The sequence below is a fragment of the Microcaecilia unicolor genome, chromosome 1 (genome assembly GCF_901765095.1).
Source record: "Microcaecilia unicolor chromosome 1, aMicUni1.1, whole genome shotgun sequence".
Taxonomy (NCBI): Eukaryota; Metazoa; Chordata; class Amphibia; order Gymnophiona; family Siphonopidae; genus Microcaecilia; species Microcaecilia unicolor.
Genome location: NC_044031.1, coordinates 84,182,894 through 84,197,578, shown reverse-complemented (window position 1 = coordinate 84,197,578; position 14,685 = coordinate 84,182,894). Strand labels below are relative to the sequence as shown.

General features: G+C 49.6%; 1 protein-coding gene across 1 annotated transcript in view; it reads right to left on the bottom strand.

The window, feature by feature from the left end:
- Positions 1-14,685, bottom strand: part of GTPBP4 (GTP binding protein 4) — a 108,686-nt gene that overhangs the window by 77,433 nt on the left and 16,568 nt on the right. Inside the window, exon 5 of the mRNA XM_030198836.1 lies at positions 310-410. Within this exon, the coding sequence (XP_030054696.1) occupies positions 310-410 (101 nt within the window). The remainder of the gene's footprint in view (positions 1-309; positions 411-14,685) is intronic.

Below are 14,685 nucleotides of genomic sequence, written 5' to 3'. Positions count from 1 at the left end.
CTTTCCAACCATGTATAAGAGGAAAATAAAAATTAATTTTAAAAAGGCAAATAAAATTAGTTACCAGCTTTGAGAAAATGGTGACCAGCAGTTGTATTTGTATGAATATCTACATCATTCTGTTCATGCTCCTATGAAAAGATTGGTCTTTGTCAATATAAGCCTCACTGTTTCTTCAAAACAAACATGGGCTATTGTCTTCTACTATGTCTCAACAGAACAGAAAAAGGGTACCTAAACTGTTTTATACAACTTTTCAACATGTATACAAGGATATAAACATTATGAGAAATCTTGCATTAGGCAAACCTTGTTTATAAAGCTTGATTTTCCAACATTTGGGTAGCCACACAGGAGAAGAGTTCTTGTGTTGGGATCAATGGTTGGCAAACGGGATAGATGCTGGCGTACTGTGGAAGAAAAAAAAAAAAATAGCACAAGCTAAAGTTCACCTATTACAGGTATGTTCCACCGACAACAAAATTCATACAACACACAAGAGGATGGCATCATATGATGGTGCCAGGTCAAAACTGCTCTGCCAGAGCTCAGAATTTAGCGTGAAGTTCAGAGCATGTGTGGTCATATACAGCAGGCTCCTCAATAAATTCCAAAGCTCAAAACAGTCAGGCAAATCTCAGGGACTGTGTGCCTCATCAACCCTGCTAAGAACACATCAGCTACAGATGAGCAACATTACTTTTTAAGTAGACAAGAAGGATTAAGTCAGTTACACAAGAAGTTGATTCCCAAACTTAGTGAAGTTCCATCTTAAATTATTTTAGTCTTTTAAATAGCCCAGTCGATTGCTCATAGGAACAGGTTGGCTAGCACCGCTTGGCCTCTGCTTGGTTCAAGCAAAACGATGCAGTGAAATTATGAAAAGAGGACCGCTTAGCTGCTTGGCAGATGGTATCCATTGAGGCAGTCCTTAATTGGACCACTGTCACTATAGTTGGAGCTGATGCAAGCTTTTTTTTTTGTTTGATCAGTGTACAGGGCATTAGAGTAGTCTAGTCGTGACGTTACCATGGCATGGACCACTGTGGTCAGACTAGTCTTTTCAATATATGGAGAAAGATTTTGCAGTTGCAACAGGTGCGAGAGACATTTTTTAAAGGTTGTTTGAATTTACGGGATCAGAGTGAGTGATGAGTCCAGCAATATCCTAAGATTCCTGACCTGTGATTTTAAGGGGAGTTCATACTTCCCAAAATATATTTTGAAGTCAGGTACTTGTCCACTTATGTTAGCTACCCAAAGAATCTCTGTTTTGCTTGGGTTCAGGCAGAGTTTGTAGTTTTTTGCCCATTCCTGAGTTGCAGTTAGACAGGCCCTCCATTCCTTCCTGAATAATTTTCAACATTTTATTTTCCATTGCTGTAAACTGAGCACAGGATATCAACTTACTGCCTACAATGACACCTAGATATTTACTATTCCTTGGTGGTGACTCCTAATGTGGAACCTAGCATCGTGCAACTATATGCATAACTTTATCTTTGCCCACTTTAAATGTCATGTGAAATGTTATGCTGTAACAGTTTTATTGATTTCAGAATAAAATGACCAACAGAGAACAAGTGTACAATATCACAAAGCATCCATCAAGCAAAAATATTTTTGTCATACCCCAAGGAACCCCACATACCCCCATTCCCACAGCATAACCAAAACCAGACATTAATCACTGCAACTACCCATCCCCCTATTCCAAAGGCCAGAAACTCAAGTAGACTCCCAGATTCCAAATCATGCAGGTAAGTCATCCTACCCCCACTCAACTCCCATCTTCCTACGAATCTGAACCGATGCCAACATTCCACTATTAAAACAGAACACTTAGAAATAACAAAAAGCCTGACCCCTTGGAGACAGAATATAAAAAAAAAAAAATGCTTCCCATGCATTTAAATAACAAACTTTCCTCTTAAAGAAACCTTTGGCTTCTCTCGAATCCCAAGTGGCTAAGAAATGTAATTGATTTCTCCAATGCCAATAATTTTATTTATTTTATTTTTATTACATTTGTACCCCGCGCTTTCCCACTCATAGCAGGCTCAATGCGGCTTACATATTATATACAGGTACTTATTTGTACCTGGGGCAATGGAGGGTTAAGTGACTTTGCTCAGAGTCACAAGGAGCTGCCTGTGTCTGCAGTGGGAATCAAACCCAGTTCCCCATGACCAAAGTCCACCACTCTAACCACTAGGCCACTCCGGTGGGTGTGGAGAGATCTAGTGTTTCAGAATACACTTCTCAGCCACAAAGGACACTTAATGAAATAATAGCGCTCTCTTCACAGAAGAGTCCCTTGAAGGCCCCTGGCCAGTCCAAGACCAACTGCTTCAATGAACCCACAACAGGACATTTAAATATGTAAAGAGCACAATGGACAACCAAAAACGTTGGATTGCTACACAATCCCAAAAGTAATGAACAAAGGTACCCTCTGCAGCCCCACATTTAAGACACCAAGGAAAGTGCACTCTCCCTACCCTGAACATCTGTAATTGAGATAAATAAGTCCAGTGTAAAACTCTAAAATAACATTCCTGGAGCCATGCTCCCGATACCAACTGCTGTATACTTTTAATGGTGGCAGAGGAGTGTGGTAGCCGTGTTAGTCCACTCTTAATGTTATCAATAGAAATCAAACAAAATAAAACATGGAAAAGAAAATAAGATGATACCTTTTTTATTGGACATAATACATTTCTTGATTAGCTTTTGAAGGTTGCCCTTCTTCGTCAGATCGGAAATAAGCAAATGTGCTAGCTGACAGTGTATATAAGTGTGTATAATGGTGGCAGAGATATCCCAATGATCTAGAGGAATGCCAAGATTTGTAGACCATTCCACCAGGTTATTCCCCAGCAATGTTCACTTAAGGGCCTTATGAAGCCAGAAATGGAAACAACCTGCACTAGAATTCCAAGGAAAAATTCCTTCAATTCAGCCCCCATTCCATGTCGAAGAACACATTCAGCCACGGAATTAGCATAATGCTTAAAGAGGCAATAGGCAAACCTATTGCCTCATCAATGCCAGATGTTGGAGTTCCTCAAAGGGGAGAGCACCAACGTCCGAGGGCAATATGTGTTCTAGCCTAGCAAAACCCTGTGGTGCCCGATCTAGAAAGATAGTATTATCCATCCCACGTTCACATTCTTTCAAATGAGAAGCTGTTCTGTAAGCCGAGGGATTTCCCCCCACCCCACCCAACCTAACGTATTCCACACCTCACGCATTAAGAAGCACACTGTACATAAACAGCACCAGGATCTGAGCAATCGGAACCTGAAGCAAAAACATACAGTTATAGGGAGCAAAAAATGCCTGCTCCATTTCCAATGGAGTAAAATGATGTTTCAGATGGGAAAATTAGGTTCTCCTTGATAATTTTCTTTCCTTTAGTCACAGCAGATGAATCCATTAACTGATGGGTTGTATCCGCCTACCAGCAGGTGGAGAGAGAACACTAAAAAACCATAGTGCTCTCTTAGATGGCTAGCTCCATCTGCCTTCAGTATTTGAAACTTCCAAAGCAGAGTGAATACTCAAAGTAGAATAACATGAACTTTCCTCAAAGCGAACAAACGCCCCAGAACAGGAGCAATAACCATACAAAGGAGGGACGATCTCAACCTCCTGTAATAGAACAGTATATAGAAATCCTGAAAACTGTTTTGCAACTCCTCCCGATGAGGGAACATATCTGCATGAGAAAACTGAACAAAAAACTGAGTCAGACAGGGAGGGATCATGGATTCATCTGCTGTGACTAAAGGAAAGAAAATTACCAAGGTAAGAACCTAATTTTCCCTTCCTTGTCATCAGCAGCAGATGAATCCATTAACTAAAAGCACTCCCTAGTTAAGGCGGGAACATGCAACTCCGCGAGCAAGCACTTGTGCTCCAAAAATCGCGTCCTGCTTCGCTGCAACATCCAGCCTGTAATGTCGGACAAAAGAGAGCTGAGAAGCCCAAGTAACCGCACTACAGATCTCAAAGAGTGCTCCTGTTTCAGCCCACGAGGAGGAAATCGCTCTCGTGGAATGCGCCTTGAACGCATCAGGCGGAGGCCGCCCTGACAGCAAATACGCAGAAAAAATGACTTCCTTGAGCCAACGGGCTGTAGTGGCCTTAGATGCTGGAGACCCTCTTCAGGGACCTGATAACACAAAAAGGTGATCAGAAGTCCTGAAGGCATTTGACATCTTCAGATACTGCAACAGAGCCCTGCGGACATCCAAAAGATGTAACTGCCCAAAAGATTCCGGAAACTCCTCTCTAGAGAAGGAGGGCAGATAAATGGACTGGTTCAGGTGAAACACTGAAACCACCTTAGGCAGGAAGGAAGGCATCGTACGTACCGTTACTCCGGACTCTGAGAATTGCAGAAAGGGGTCTCGACAAAACAGCGCCTGGAGCTCCAACACACGTCTCGCCGAGGTCATGGCCACCAAAAAGACTGTCTTTAGAGTCACATCCTTCTCTGAAGCTCGCCTCAGTGGCTCAAAGGGCGAACACTGGAGCGCCTTCAACACCAGCCCCAGGTTCCAAGCCGGACACAGCAGCCGCACTGGTGGGCGGAGCCGGAGAGCCCCCTCTTAGAAATCGGGTAATGTCCGGATGAGTGGACAGGGAACAGCCAGAGACCTTCCCTCGAAAGCATGCCAATGCTGCCACTTGCACTTGCAGGAAATAGTAGGCCAAGCCTTTTTGTAAACCATCCTGCTAAAAGTCCAGTATTGGCGAGACTGTAGCCCGCATGGGTGTGACCGACTATGAAAAACACCACGCCTCAAACTGGAGCCAGATCCGAGCATAAGCAACGGAGGTGGACCGCTTACGGGCCTGCAAGAGAGTGGAGATGACTGTTAGAATAGCCCTCGTCTCTCAATTGCGCCCTCTCAAGAGCCATGCCGTAAGACCAAAGCGGCAGGGATCCTCCATGGTCACCGGTCCCTGCATCAACAGGTTCGGCACCAGAGGCAAAGGAAAAGGGGCCTCCACCAGCATCCGCCAGAGGTCCGCGTACCACGGATGCGTGGGCCAATCCGGGGCAATGAGAATCACCACTCCTCGATGTAGCCGAATTCGCAGGAGGACTCGCCCAATCAAGGGCCAAGGAGGGAACACATACAGGAGGTCCGAGGGCCAGGGTTGAGCCAGAGCATCCAACCCCGCCGAGTGAGGATCTCTCCGTCTGCTAAAAAAGCGCGGGACTTTGGCATTTGTGCTTCACGCCATTAGATCCGTTACGGGCGTTCCCCATTTGGCACAGAGCTGAAGAAACACTTCGTCTGCCAGTTCCCACTCCGCTGGTTCGATTTGATGCCTGCTCAGGATATCGGCTTGAATGTTGCTCTGACCTGCAATATGTGCTACAGAAAGACGTTGCAGGTGTAGCTCGGCCCAGTGGCAAATCTGAGCGGCCTCCGCGGCCAGCGCTCTGCACTGTGTGCCACCCTGGAAATTTATGAAGGCCACCGCTGTCGTGTTGTCCGACAGAACTCTGACAGCCAGTCCCTCCAGAGTCTTGTGAAAGGCCAGAAGAGCCTGGAATATCGCTCTCAGTTCCAAGCGATTGATGGACCACCCCGTTTCCGCAGGTGTCCACAGACCCTGGGCATAGCTTCCCAGGCAATGTGCTCCCCAGCCCTTCAGGCTGGCATCGGTTATCACCAGGCACCAAGAGGGAAGCGCCAGCGGCATTCCTCGCCTCAGCATGCTGTCGGTGAGCCACCACTCCATACTGAGCCGGGCCGCAGGGAGCCACGTTAGTCTGCGTTGATAATCCTGGGACACTGGAGACCAACGTTGAAGCAGGGCAAATCTGCAGTGGTCTCAAGTGCACTCTCGCCCATGGCACCACTTCCAAGGTGGCCGTCATCGACCCCAACAGCTGGACAAAGTCCCAAGCTCGCAGGCGAGGCATCCGCAGGAGCAGACGGACCTGATTCTGAAGCTTGCACCGCCTTTGGTCGGGCAGAAAAACAAACCCCAAGGCCGTTCCGAACTGGACCCCCAAATATTCGAGAGACAGAGGGGGGTCAGGTGACTTTTGGGTATATTGACGACCCAGCCTATAGACTGCAGTACTGTGACCACTCTGGCTGTGGCCAGACGACTTTCGTCTGCCGAATCCGCTCTGATGAGCCAGTCGTCGAGGTACGGGTGAACCCTGATACCCTCTCGCCTAAGAAAGACAGCTACTACCACCAATACCTTGGAAAAGGTGCGGGGAGCTGTGGCGGGGCCAAAAGGCAAGGCCCAAAACTGGAAATGTTTTCGCAGCACTGCAAACTGGAGCAACCACTGATGCGGGGGCCAAATAGGAATGTGCAAGTAAGCTTCTTTTAGGTCCAGAGACGTGAGAAACTCTCCTGGCTGTACCGTCGCAATGACGGAGCGCAGGGTTTCCATGTGAAAATGTCGCAGTCTTAGTGCCTCGTTCACTGACCTTAAGTCGAGGATCGGTCGGAAAGACCCGCCTTTTTGCGGCACCACAAAGTAAATGGAGTAGCGACCGCAGCTGCGTTCGGCGGGAGGCACAGGGATCACCGCTCCGAGGTGCAACAAGACTTGTAAGGTCTCCTCTACTGCCGCCCATTTGACAGCAGTACCGCATCGGGACTCCACAAACACCGTCTCTCACCGGGGCGCTGAATTCCAATCGGTAACCTTCTCTGATCAGGTCCAAGACCCACTGATCTGAGGTAATCTTGGTCCATTCCTCGAAAAAGAGAGAAAGGCGTCCTCCTACTGCAGGAACCGAGGAATGGACTGGTGCCCCGTCATTGAGGGGGCCACCCCTGAACTCCAAGCCTTGAACCAGCCGCTGCGGAACGCTTGTCCGAGCGAAAGGAGTTCCTCTGCTGAAAACAGGCATGTTGAGAAAACCCAGCAGAGCGCCCCGGGCGATACCTGCGAGCTTCATGGAAGCGAGGTCTGGAAGAGGAGGGCCACACAGAACCCTTGGAAGAAGGCCTCGGCCTATCCTCGGGTAACCGCTGGGGCTTAGGGCCTCCCAGGTCTTTAACAATTTTTTTCAGCTCCTCTCCAAATAACAGGTGGCCTCGAAAGGGTAGCTTCACCAGCCTGTGCTTAGAGGCCATGTCAGCCGTCCAATGCCGGAGCCATAGAAGGCGGCGGGCAGCAACCGCCACAGACATCTGTTTAGCCGAAGCTCTGACCAGATCATAAAGGGCATCAGCCAAAAATGACAGGGCTGACTCCATCCGCAGTGCAACCTCAGCGAGGGACTCCACTCCATCCGTGGGCTGCTCCACTGCCCGTTGTAACCAGGATAGGCAGGCCCGGGCAGCACAGGAACAGCAAATAGACGCCCTTAAGGCAAGGCCCGATATTTCAAAGGACCGTTTCAACGCGGATTCAAGCCACCGGTCCTGCATGTCTTTCAGGGCAACCCCTCCCTCTACTGGGAGGGTGGTCCTCTTAGTCACCGCCGTGACCAAAGCGTCCACTTTAGGCATACTCAAAGGGGCCAAGTGCTCTTCACCTAGAGGGTAAAGCTGACCCATAGCCCTGGCCACTTTCAAAGGCCCATCGGGTTCAGACCATTGAGCTGTAATAAGCTCTTGGATGGAGTCATGCACAGGAAAGGCTCGAGCAGGCTTCTTAGTACTCGCCATCCTAGGATTACCAGAGGAGGCCAAGCCCTTGGCAGGATCATCAATCGAGAGGGCCTGCAAGGCGTCAGAAATCAGCGCTGGCAGCTCGTCACGGTGGAAAATCCTCACCGCATTGGGATCATCCAGATCCGGTGGCAAACCGGCACTTTCCTCTGGCTCATCAGACCATGAGGCCCTGCCAGAACCCTCAGAATCCCCACAGCCTGACTGGGGGGGTGGGGGGGGGGGGGGGTGGGGAAGAGGGAAGTGCGCCACTCTTCGACGGGGAATGTAACCGTCTATGTTTAGTATCCTTCCAACGCTCGGGGGAAGTAGCCACCCCCGGGCCCTCAACACCCGGGGGAAACCAGGTAGCAGCGCAGTGTCAGACACCTGCGGCAGAGCTCTTTTCAGCATGAAGGCTTTATGCATTAAAAGCACAAACTCAGGGGAGAAAAACTCAACCTGACCCTCCGACTCCGAATTAGGAGTAACGGGAATAGGAGCTCCTCTGGTAGCCTCTAACGGAGGCGTCCCCCTGCACTCAGACTCCTCCGCCACAGCGAGGGTCGAGACATGCAGTGCTTCCAAAATGGCGCCCGCTGCCAGCTCCATTGAGCGGGAAGAATCATCGCTCGCCATGCTCGTACTAGCTCTAGCGTCTAAAGAGCACGTCTTACAGAGCCCCGCTGCTGATCTGCGTTTACCACAACGAGAGCAGCGTTTAACTGCCTCAGCAGCCATCATCTGACCGAAATTATATAAGTAAAATGGTGGCTTCGCACCAAAACGTACCCCGTTCGGAACGGCGTCCGCGGGACCTCCCCAGAGGAGCTGGGCACCACTCTCACCTCAAAAGACCGAGTCAAACGAGCTCCGGTCAAGCTGCACGCTGAAAATAGCCTCAGAATAATTATGCAGAATCAATGCGTACTCCGTATTTTTTTTTTTTTTTAACGCTCTGAGGAAAGTTGGAGGCAGGCAGCAACAGAGGTACCTATATGCCTTCAAAGTGGGCACCACCAGCCACAACACCCCAGCTTCAACTGGCAAAGCACAGGAGCCACCCCAGGCAGAATTTTTCCAGGAGCTGATCAAGTTACGTCCACACCTGCTGGGAGATAGAGAAATACTGAAGGCAGATGGAGCTAGCAGTCCAAGAAGGCACTATGGTTTTTCAGTGTTCTCTATCTCCACCTGCTGGTAGGCGGATACAACACATCAGTTAATGGATTCATCTGCTGCTGATGACAAGGAAATAGCCAATCCCTTAAATGGTGAAGAAGGCAGGCCTGAGTATAAAGCTTAAAATCTAGAACCCTCCATTGGTTATTTAATGCCCAGTCTTACAAGGTCCTCCTGTAATTTCTCATAATCTACTTGTGATTTAAGAATTTTGAATAACTTTATTATAAGGGTAATCCCATGCACTGGCCTCCCCTTTGGGAATACTGACCACTATATAAACAAGGACACTGACACATCAGAAACCGATTGATTTACTCAGTTCAAGCTTATCTGATGAAAAGAGGACAATTTAAAATCTTGCAACAGATATGTTTTCACTGTGTTAACTTAATATATCACCTACAGCGTTTTTGCTGACCCTATTTTCTCAGTTCTAGCTGACTGCTGTACGCGTTGTGCGATGTTAAACTTCTCAGTGGCTTTGTCTTCTCAATCTTTCTAGGTCCACACATCTGAATTTGAAAACAATATAACATGTAATGCTAGTATCTGTAATCTACCGTGTGTTGGTGACCTACATGAAGACAAAGGCATTTACATGGATAAAAAAAAACTATGTGCCTGGGCTAAATATCAGTTTTGTAGAATATAACACGTACCCCTAAACAGCTAAAATTATTCGTTGTTTCACAATGTACATACTTGTAACCACAACTACTACTGCCCAAACTAATTCCTAGAAAACAGAGTACACACAGATGGCATTTTCAAACCTATGTATGTTATTTTCCATAGGAATACTGCCAAGACAAAAAACAAGTTTCCTGGAGGAATAGTCCATAGTCTGCTACTGAGACAGACATGAAGAAGTCACTGCTTGACCTGGGATTGGCGCAGGGCCCTTTTTACCAGCTTGGAAGAAGGACCCCCCCCCCCCACCCCCAATGTCAATAAACTATATACAAAAAAGCAGAAAGAGAGCAACAGCAGACCAAGCCCAAAATAATTCACCTATGCCGTAATCTTCCAGAGACGGCCCTGGACTGGTCTATAAGAACTCAAGGAAAGGAAAATATTTGGGTTCCTGCCAGGTACTTGTGACCTGGATTGGCCACTGCTGAAAACAGGATACTGGGCTACATGGACCAGTATTCTTATGCTCCGGTGTCTTGTGTCAGTGCCAGTTTTCAAAAGAATTATATGCTTATTTTTGTTTTTGAAAATCAGGTACAATAGGGGAAAATTAGGTTCTTACCTTGGTAATTTTCTTTCCTTTAGTAACAGCAGATGAATCCATTATGAATGGGTTGTGTCCACCTACCAGCAGGGGAAACAGAGAACACTGAAAACCATAGTGCCTCCTGGACGGCTAGCTCCATCTGCCTCTCAGTATTTTGAAGCTTCCAAAGCAGTGTTAAACCGCAAAGTAGCATAACATGAACTTTCCTCACAGCCAACAAACACCCAAGAACAGGAGCAACAACACAAAGGAGGGACGAACTCAACCTCCTGTAGTAGAACAGAAATCCTGAAGACTGTTTTCCAACTTCTCCCAATGAGGGAACATGTCTGCAGGAAAAACTGAACACAAAACAGAGTCAATCAGGGAGGGATCATGGATTCATCTGCTGTGACTAAAGGAAAGAAAATTACCAAGGTAAGAACCTAATTTTCCCTTCCTTGTCATCAGCAGCAGATGAATCCATTACGAATAAGATGAATGAAAGCAATCCCTAGATAGGGCGGGAACAAGCCACACCACGCGCATGCACTTGTGCTCTGAAAAGCGCGTCCCTCCTGGTAGCCACATCCAGCCTGTAATGACGGGCAGAAGAGAGATTAGAAGCCCAAGTAGCTGCACTACATATCTCTTGAAGAGAGAGTGCTCCCGTCTCAGCCCAAGAGGAACAAATCGCTCTTGTGGAATGTGCCTTAAAGGCGTCAGGCGGAGGCCAGCCAGATAGCAGATATGCAGAAAAAATGGCTTCCTTAAGCCAACGGGCTATAGTGGCTTTAGACGCTGGAGACCCTCTGCGAGGACCTGACAATACAAAAAGGTGCTCAGAGGTCCTGAAAGCATTAGACATCTGCAGATACTGCAACAGAGCCCTGCGCACATCCAGAAGGTGCAACTGCCCAAAAGATTCTGGAAACTCCTCTCTAGAAAAGGAGGGCAGATAAATGGGCTGGTTTATGTGAAACGCTGAAACCACCTTAGGCAGGAAGGAAGGCACAGTACATACCGTTACTCCGGACTCTGAGAATTGCAGAAATAGGTCTCAACAGGACAGCGCCTGGAGCTCAGAAACCCATCTCGCTGATGCAATGGCCACCAAAAAGACTGTCTAGAGTCACATCCTTCTCCAAAGCTCGCCTCAGCGGCTCGAAGGGCGAACACTGAAGAGCCTTTAATACTAGCCCCAGGTTCCAAACTGGACAAGGGGCTTGCACGGGAGGCCGGACCCGAAGCACCCCTCTAAGAAATGTCTGGATGCGCAGCCAGGGAGAGGCCAGCTACCTTCCCCCGAAAACATGCCAGGCTGCCACTTGAACACGCAGGGAATTAAAGGCCAAGCCTTTTTTTGTATACCATCCTGCAAAAAGTCAAGTATCGGCGAGACAGAAGCCCACATGAGTGTGATCGCTTTAGAAACACACCAAGCCTCAAACTGGCGCCAGATCCGAGCATAGGCAATGGAAGTGGAATGCTTGTGGGCCTACAAGAGGGTGGAGATGACCTTGTTTGAATAGCCCTTGTCTCTCAATTGCGCCCTCTCAATAGCCATGCCGTAAGACCAAAGCGGCATGGATCCTCCATGGTCACCGGACCCTGCGTCAACAGGTTCGGTACCAGATGCAAAGGAAGGGGAGCCTCCACCAGCATCCGCCAGAGGTCCGAATACCACGGCCGCCTGAGCCAATGAGGATCACCACTCCTTGATGCAGCCGAATTCAAAAGAGGAGTTGCCCTATTAAGGGCCAAGGAGGGAACACATACAGGAGGCCCGGAGGCCAGGGTTGAGGCCAGGGTTGAGCCAAGGCATCCAACCCTGCCGAGCGAGGATCTTTCCGTCTGCTGAAAAAGGACGGGACTTTGGCATTTGTGCTTGAGGCCATAAGATCCGCTACGGGCGTTCCCCATTTGGCACAGATCTGAAGGAACACTTCGTCTGCCAGTTCCCACTCCGCAGGGTCGATTTGATACCTGCTTAGAAAGTCAGCTTGCACGTTGCTCTGACCTGCTGTGTGAGCTGCTGACAGAAGCTGCAGATGTCGCTCGGCCCAGTGGCATATCTGAGCGGCCTCTGCGGCCAGTGTTTGACACTGATAGCCACCTTGTCAATTTATGTAGGCTACTGTTGTCGTGTTGTCCGACAGAACTCTGACAGCCAGTCCCTCAAGAGTCATGTGAAAGCCCGGAAGAGCCTGGAATATCGCTCTCAGTTCCAAGCGACTGATGGACCACCCCGTTTCCGTGGGTGTCCACAGACCCTGGGCATAGCTTCCCTGGCAATGTGCTCCTCAGCCCTTCAGGCTGGCATCCGTTACCACCAGGCACCAATCGGGAAGCGCTAGCAGCATTCCTCACCGCAGCATGCTGTCTGAAAGCCACCACTCCATACTGAGTCGGGCCGCAGGGAGCCACGTGAGTCTGCGTTGATAATCCTGAGACATAGGAGACCATCGTTGAAGCAGGGCAATCTGCAGAGGTCTCATGTGCGCTCTCATCCATGGCACCACTTCCAAGGTGGCCGTTATTGACCCCCAACAGCTGGACAAAGTCCCAAGCTCGCGGGCAAGGCATCCTAAGGAGCAGACGGACCTGATTCTGAAGCTTGCACCGCCTTTCGTCGGGTAGAAAGACAAACCCAGAGGCCGTGTCAAACCAGACCCACAAATATTCTAGAGATTGAGAGGGGGTCAGGTGACTTTTGGGTATATTGACGACCCAGCCCAGAGATTGCAGTACCGAGACCACTCTGGCTGTTACATGACGACTCTCTTCTGCAGAGTCCGCTCTGATGAGCCAGTCGTCGAGGTATGGGAGAACCCGGATACCCTCTCGCCTGAGAAAAGCAGCTACTACCACCATTACCTTGGCAAAGATTCAGGGAGCTGTGGCGAGGCCAAAAGGCAAGGCCCGAAACTGGAAATGATTTCCCAACACCGCAAACCGGTGGAACCGTTGGTGCGGGGGCCATATAGGAATGTGCAAGTAAGCTTCTTTTAGGTCCAGAGATGTGAGGAATTCTCCTGGCTGTACCACCGCAATGACGGAGCACAGGGTTTTCATGTGAAAATGCCGCACTCTTAGTGACTCGTTGACTTTCTTTAAGTCGAGAATGGGCCGAAAAGACCCGCCTTTTCGTGGCACCACAAATTAAATGGAGTAACGACCGCAGCCATGTTCGGCAGGAGGCACAGGAATCACTGCTCCAAGGTGCAACAAGACTTGTAAGGTCTCCTCTACCGCCGCCTGTTTGATGGCAGTACCGCATCAGGACGCCACAAACACGTCTCTCACCGGGGCACCGAATTCCAATCGGTAACCTTGGTCCACTCCTTGAGAAAGAGGGAAAGGCGTCCTCCTACAGCTGTAAAGGAGGAGTGGACCAGCGTCCCATCATTGTGGCAGACGGCCCTGAACTCCTGGCCTTGAGTCTGCCGCTGCGGAGCGTTTGTCCAAGCGAAAGGAGTTCCTCTGCTGAAAGCGGGCACGTTGAGTAAACCCAGCAGAGCGCCCTGGGTGATTCATTCTAGCTTCATAGAAGCGAGGTCTGGAGGAGGAGGAGGGAACCACCCTTGGAAGAAGGCCGCTGCCTATCCTCAGGTAACCGCTGGGGTTTAGCATACCCCAGGTCTTTAACAAGCTTCTCCAACTCCTCTCCAAATAACAGGTGGCCCCGAAAGGGTAGCTTCACCGGCCTGTGCTTAGAGGCCATGTCAGCTGCCCAATGCCGTAGCCATAGAAGGCGGCAGGCGGACACCGCCACAGACATCTGTTTAGCCGAAGCTCTGACCAGATCATAGAGGGCGTCAGCTAAAAATGACAAGGCCGACTCCATGCGCAGTGCAACCACAGCGAGGGACTCCGCACCATCCACGGGCTGTCCCACTGCCTGCTGTAACCAAGAGAGGCAGGCTCGAGCAGCATAAGAACTGCAGACAGACGCCCTTAAGGCTAGGCCCGAAATCTCAAAGAACCGTTTTAGCGCTGATTCCTGCCGCCGGTCCTGCATGTCCTTCAGAGTGACCCCTCCCTCTACTGGGAGGGTGGTCCTTTTTGTCACTGCCGTGACTAAGGCAGCCACTTCAGGCATCCCAAAACGGGCCAAGTGCTCCTCACTCAGAGGGTAAAGATGCCCCATCGCCCTAGCCACTTTCAAGGGCCCCTCGGGGTCAGCCCATTGAGCAGAAATAAGCTCTTGGATGGAGTCATGCAAAAGAAAGGCTCGAGCAGGCTTCTTAGTACTCGCCATCCTTGGATTGCCAGAGGAGGCCTCGCCTTGAACAGCGCCATCAATAGAGAGGGCCTGTAAGGCATCAGAGATAAGTGCTGGCAGCTCATCGCGGTGAAAAATACGAACCGCAGTGGGATCATCCAGATCCAGTGGCAAACTGGTTCCTTCCTCTGGCTCTTCAGACCACAAAGGCCTGCCAGATCCCTCAGAGTCCCCACAGCCATACCACTGGGGGGAAAAGGGGAGAGCGCCACTCTCCGATGGGTAATTTACCCGTCTATGCTTAGCGTGCATCCAACGCTCAGGGGCATCCACCTCTGGCATCAGCCCCGGGCCATCATCAGTCGGAGGGGAACCAGGTAGCAACGCAGTGTCAGACACCTGCGGCAGAA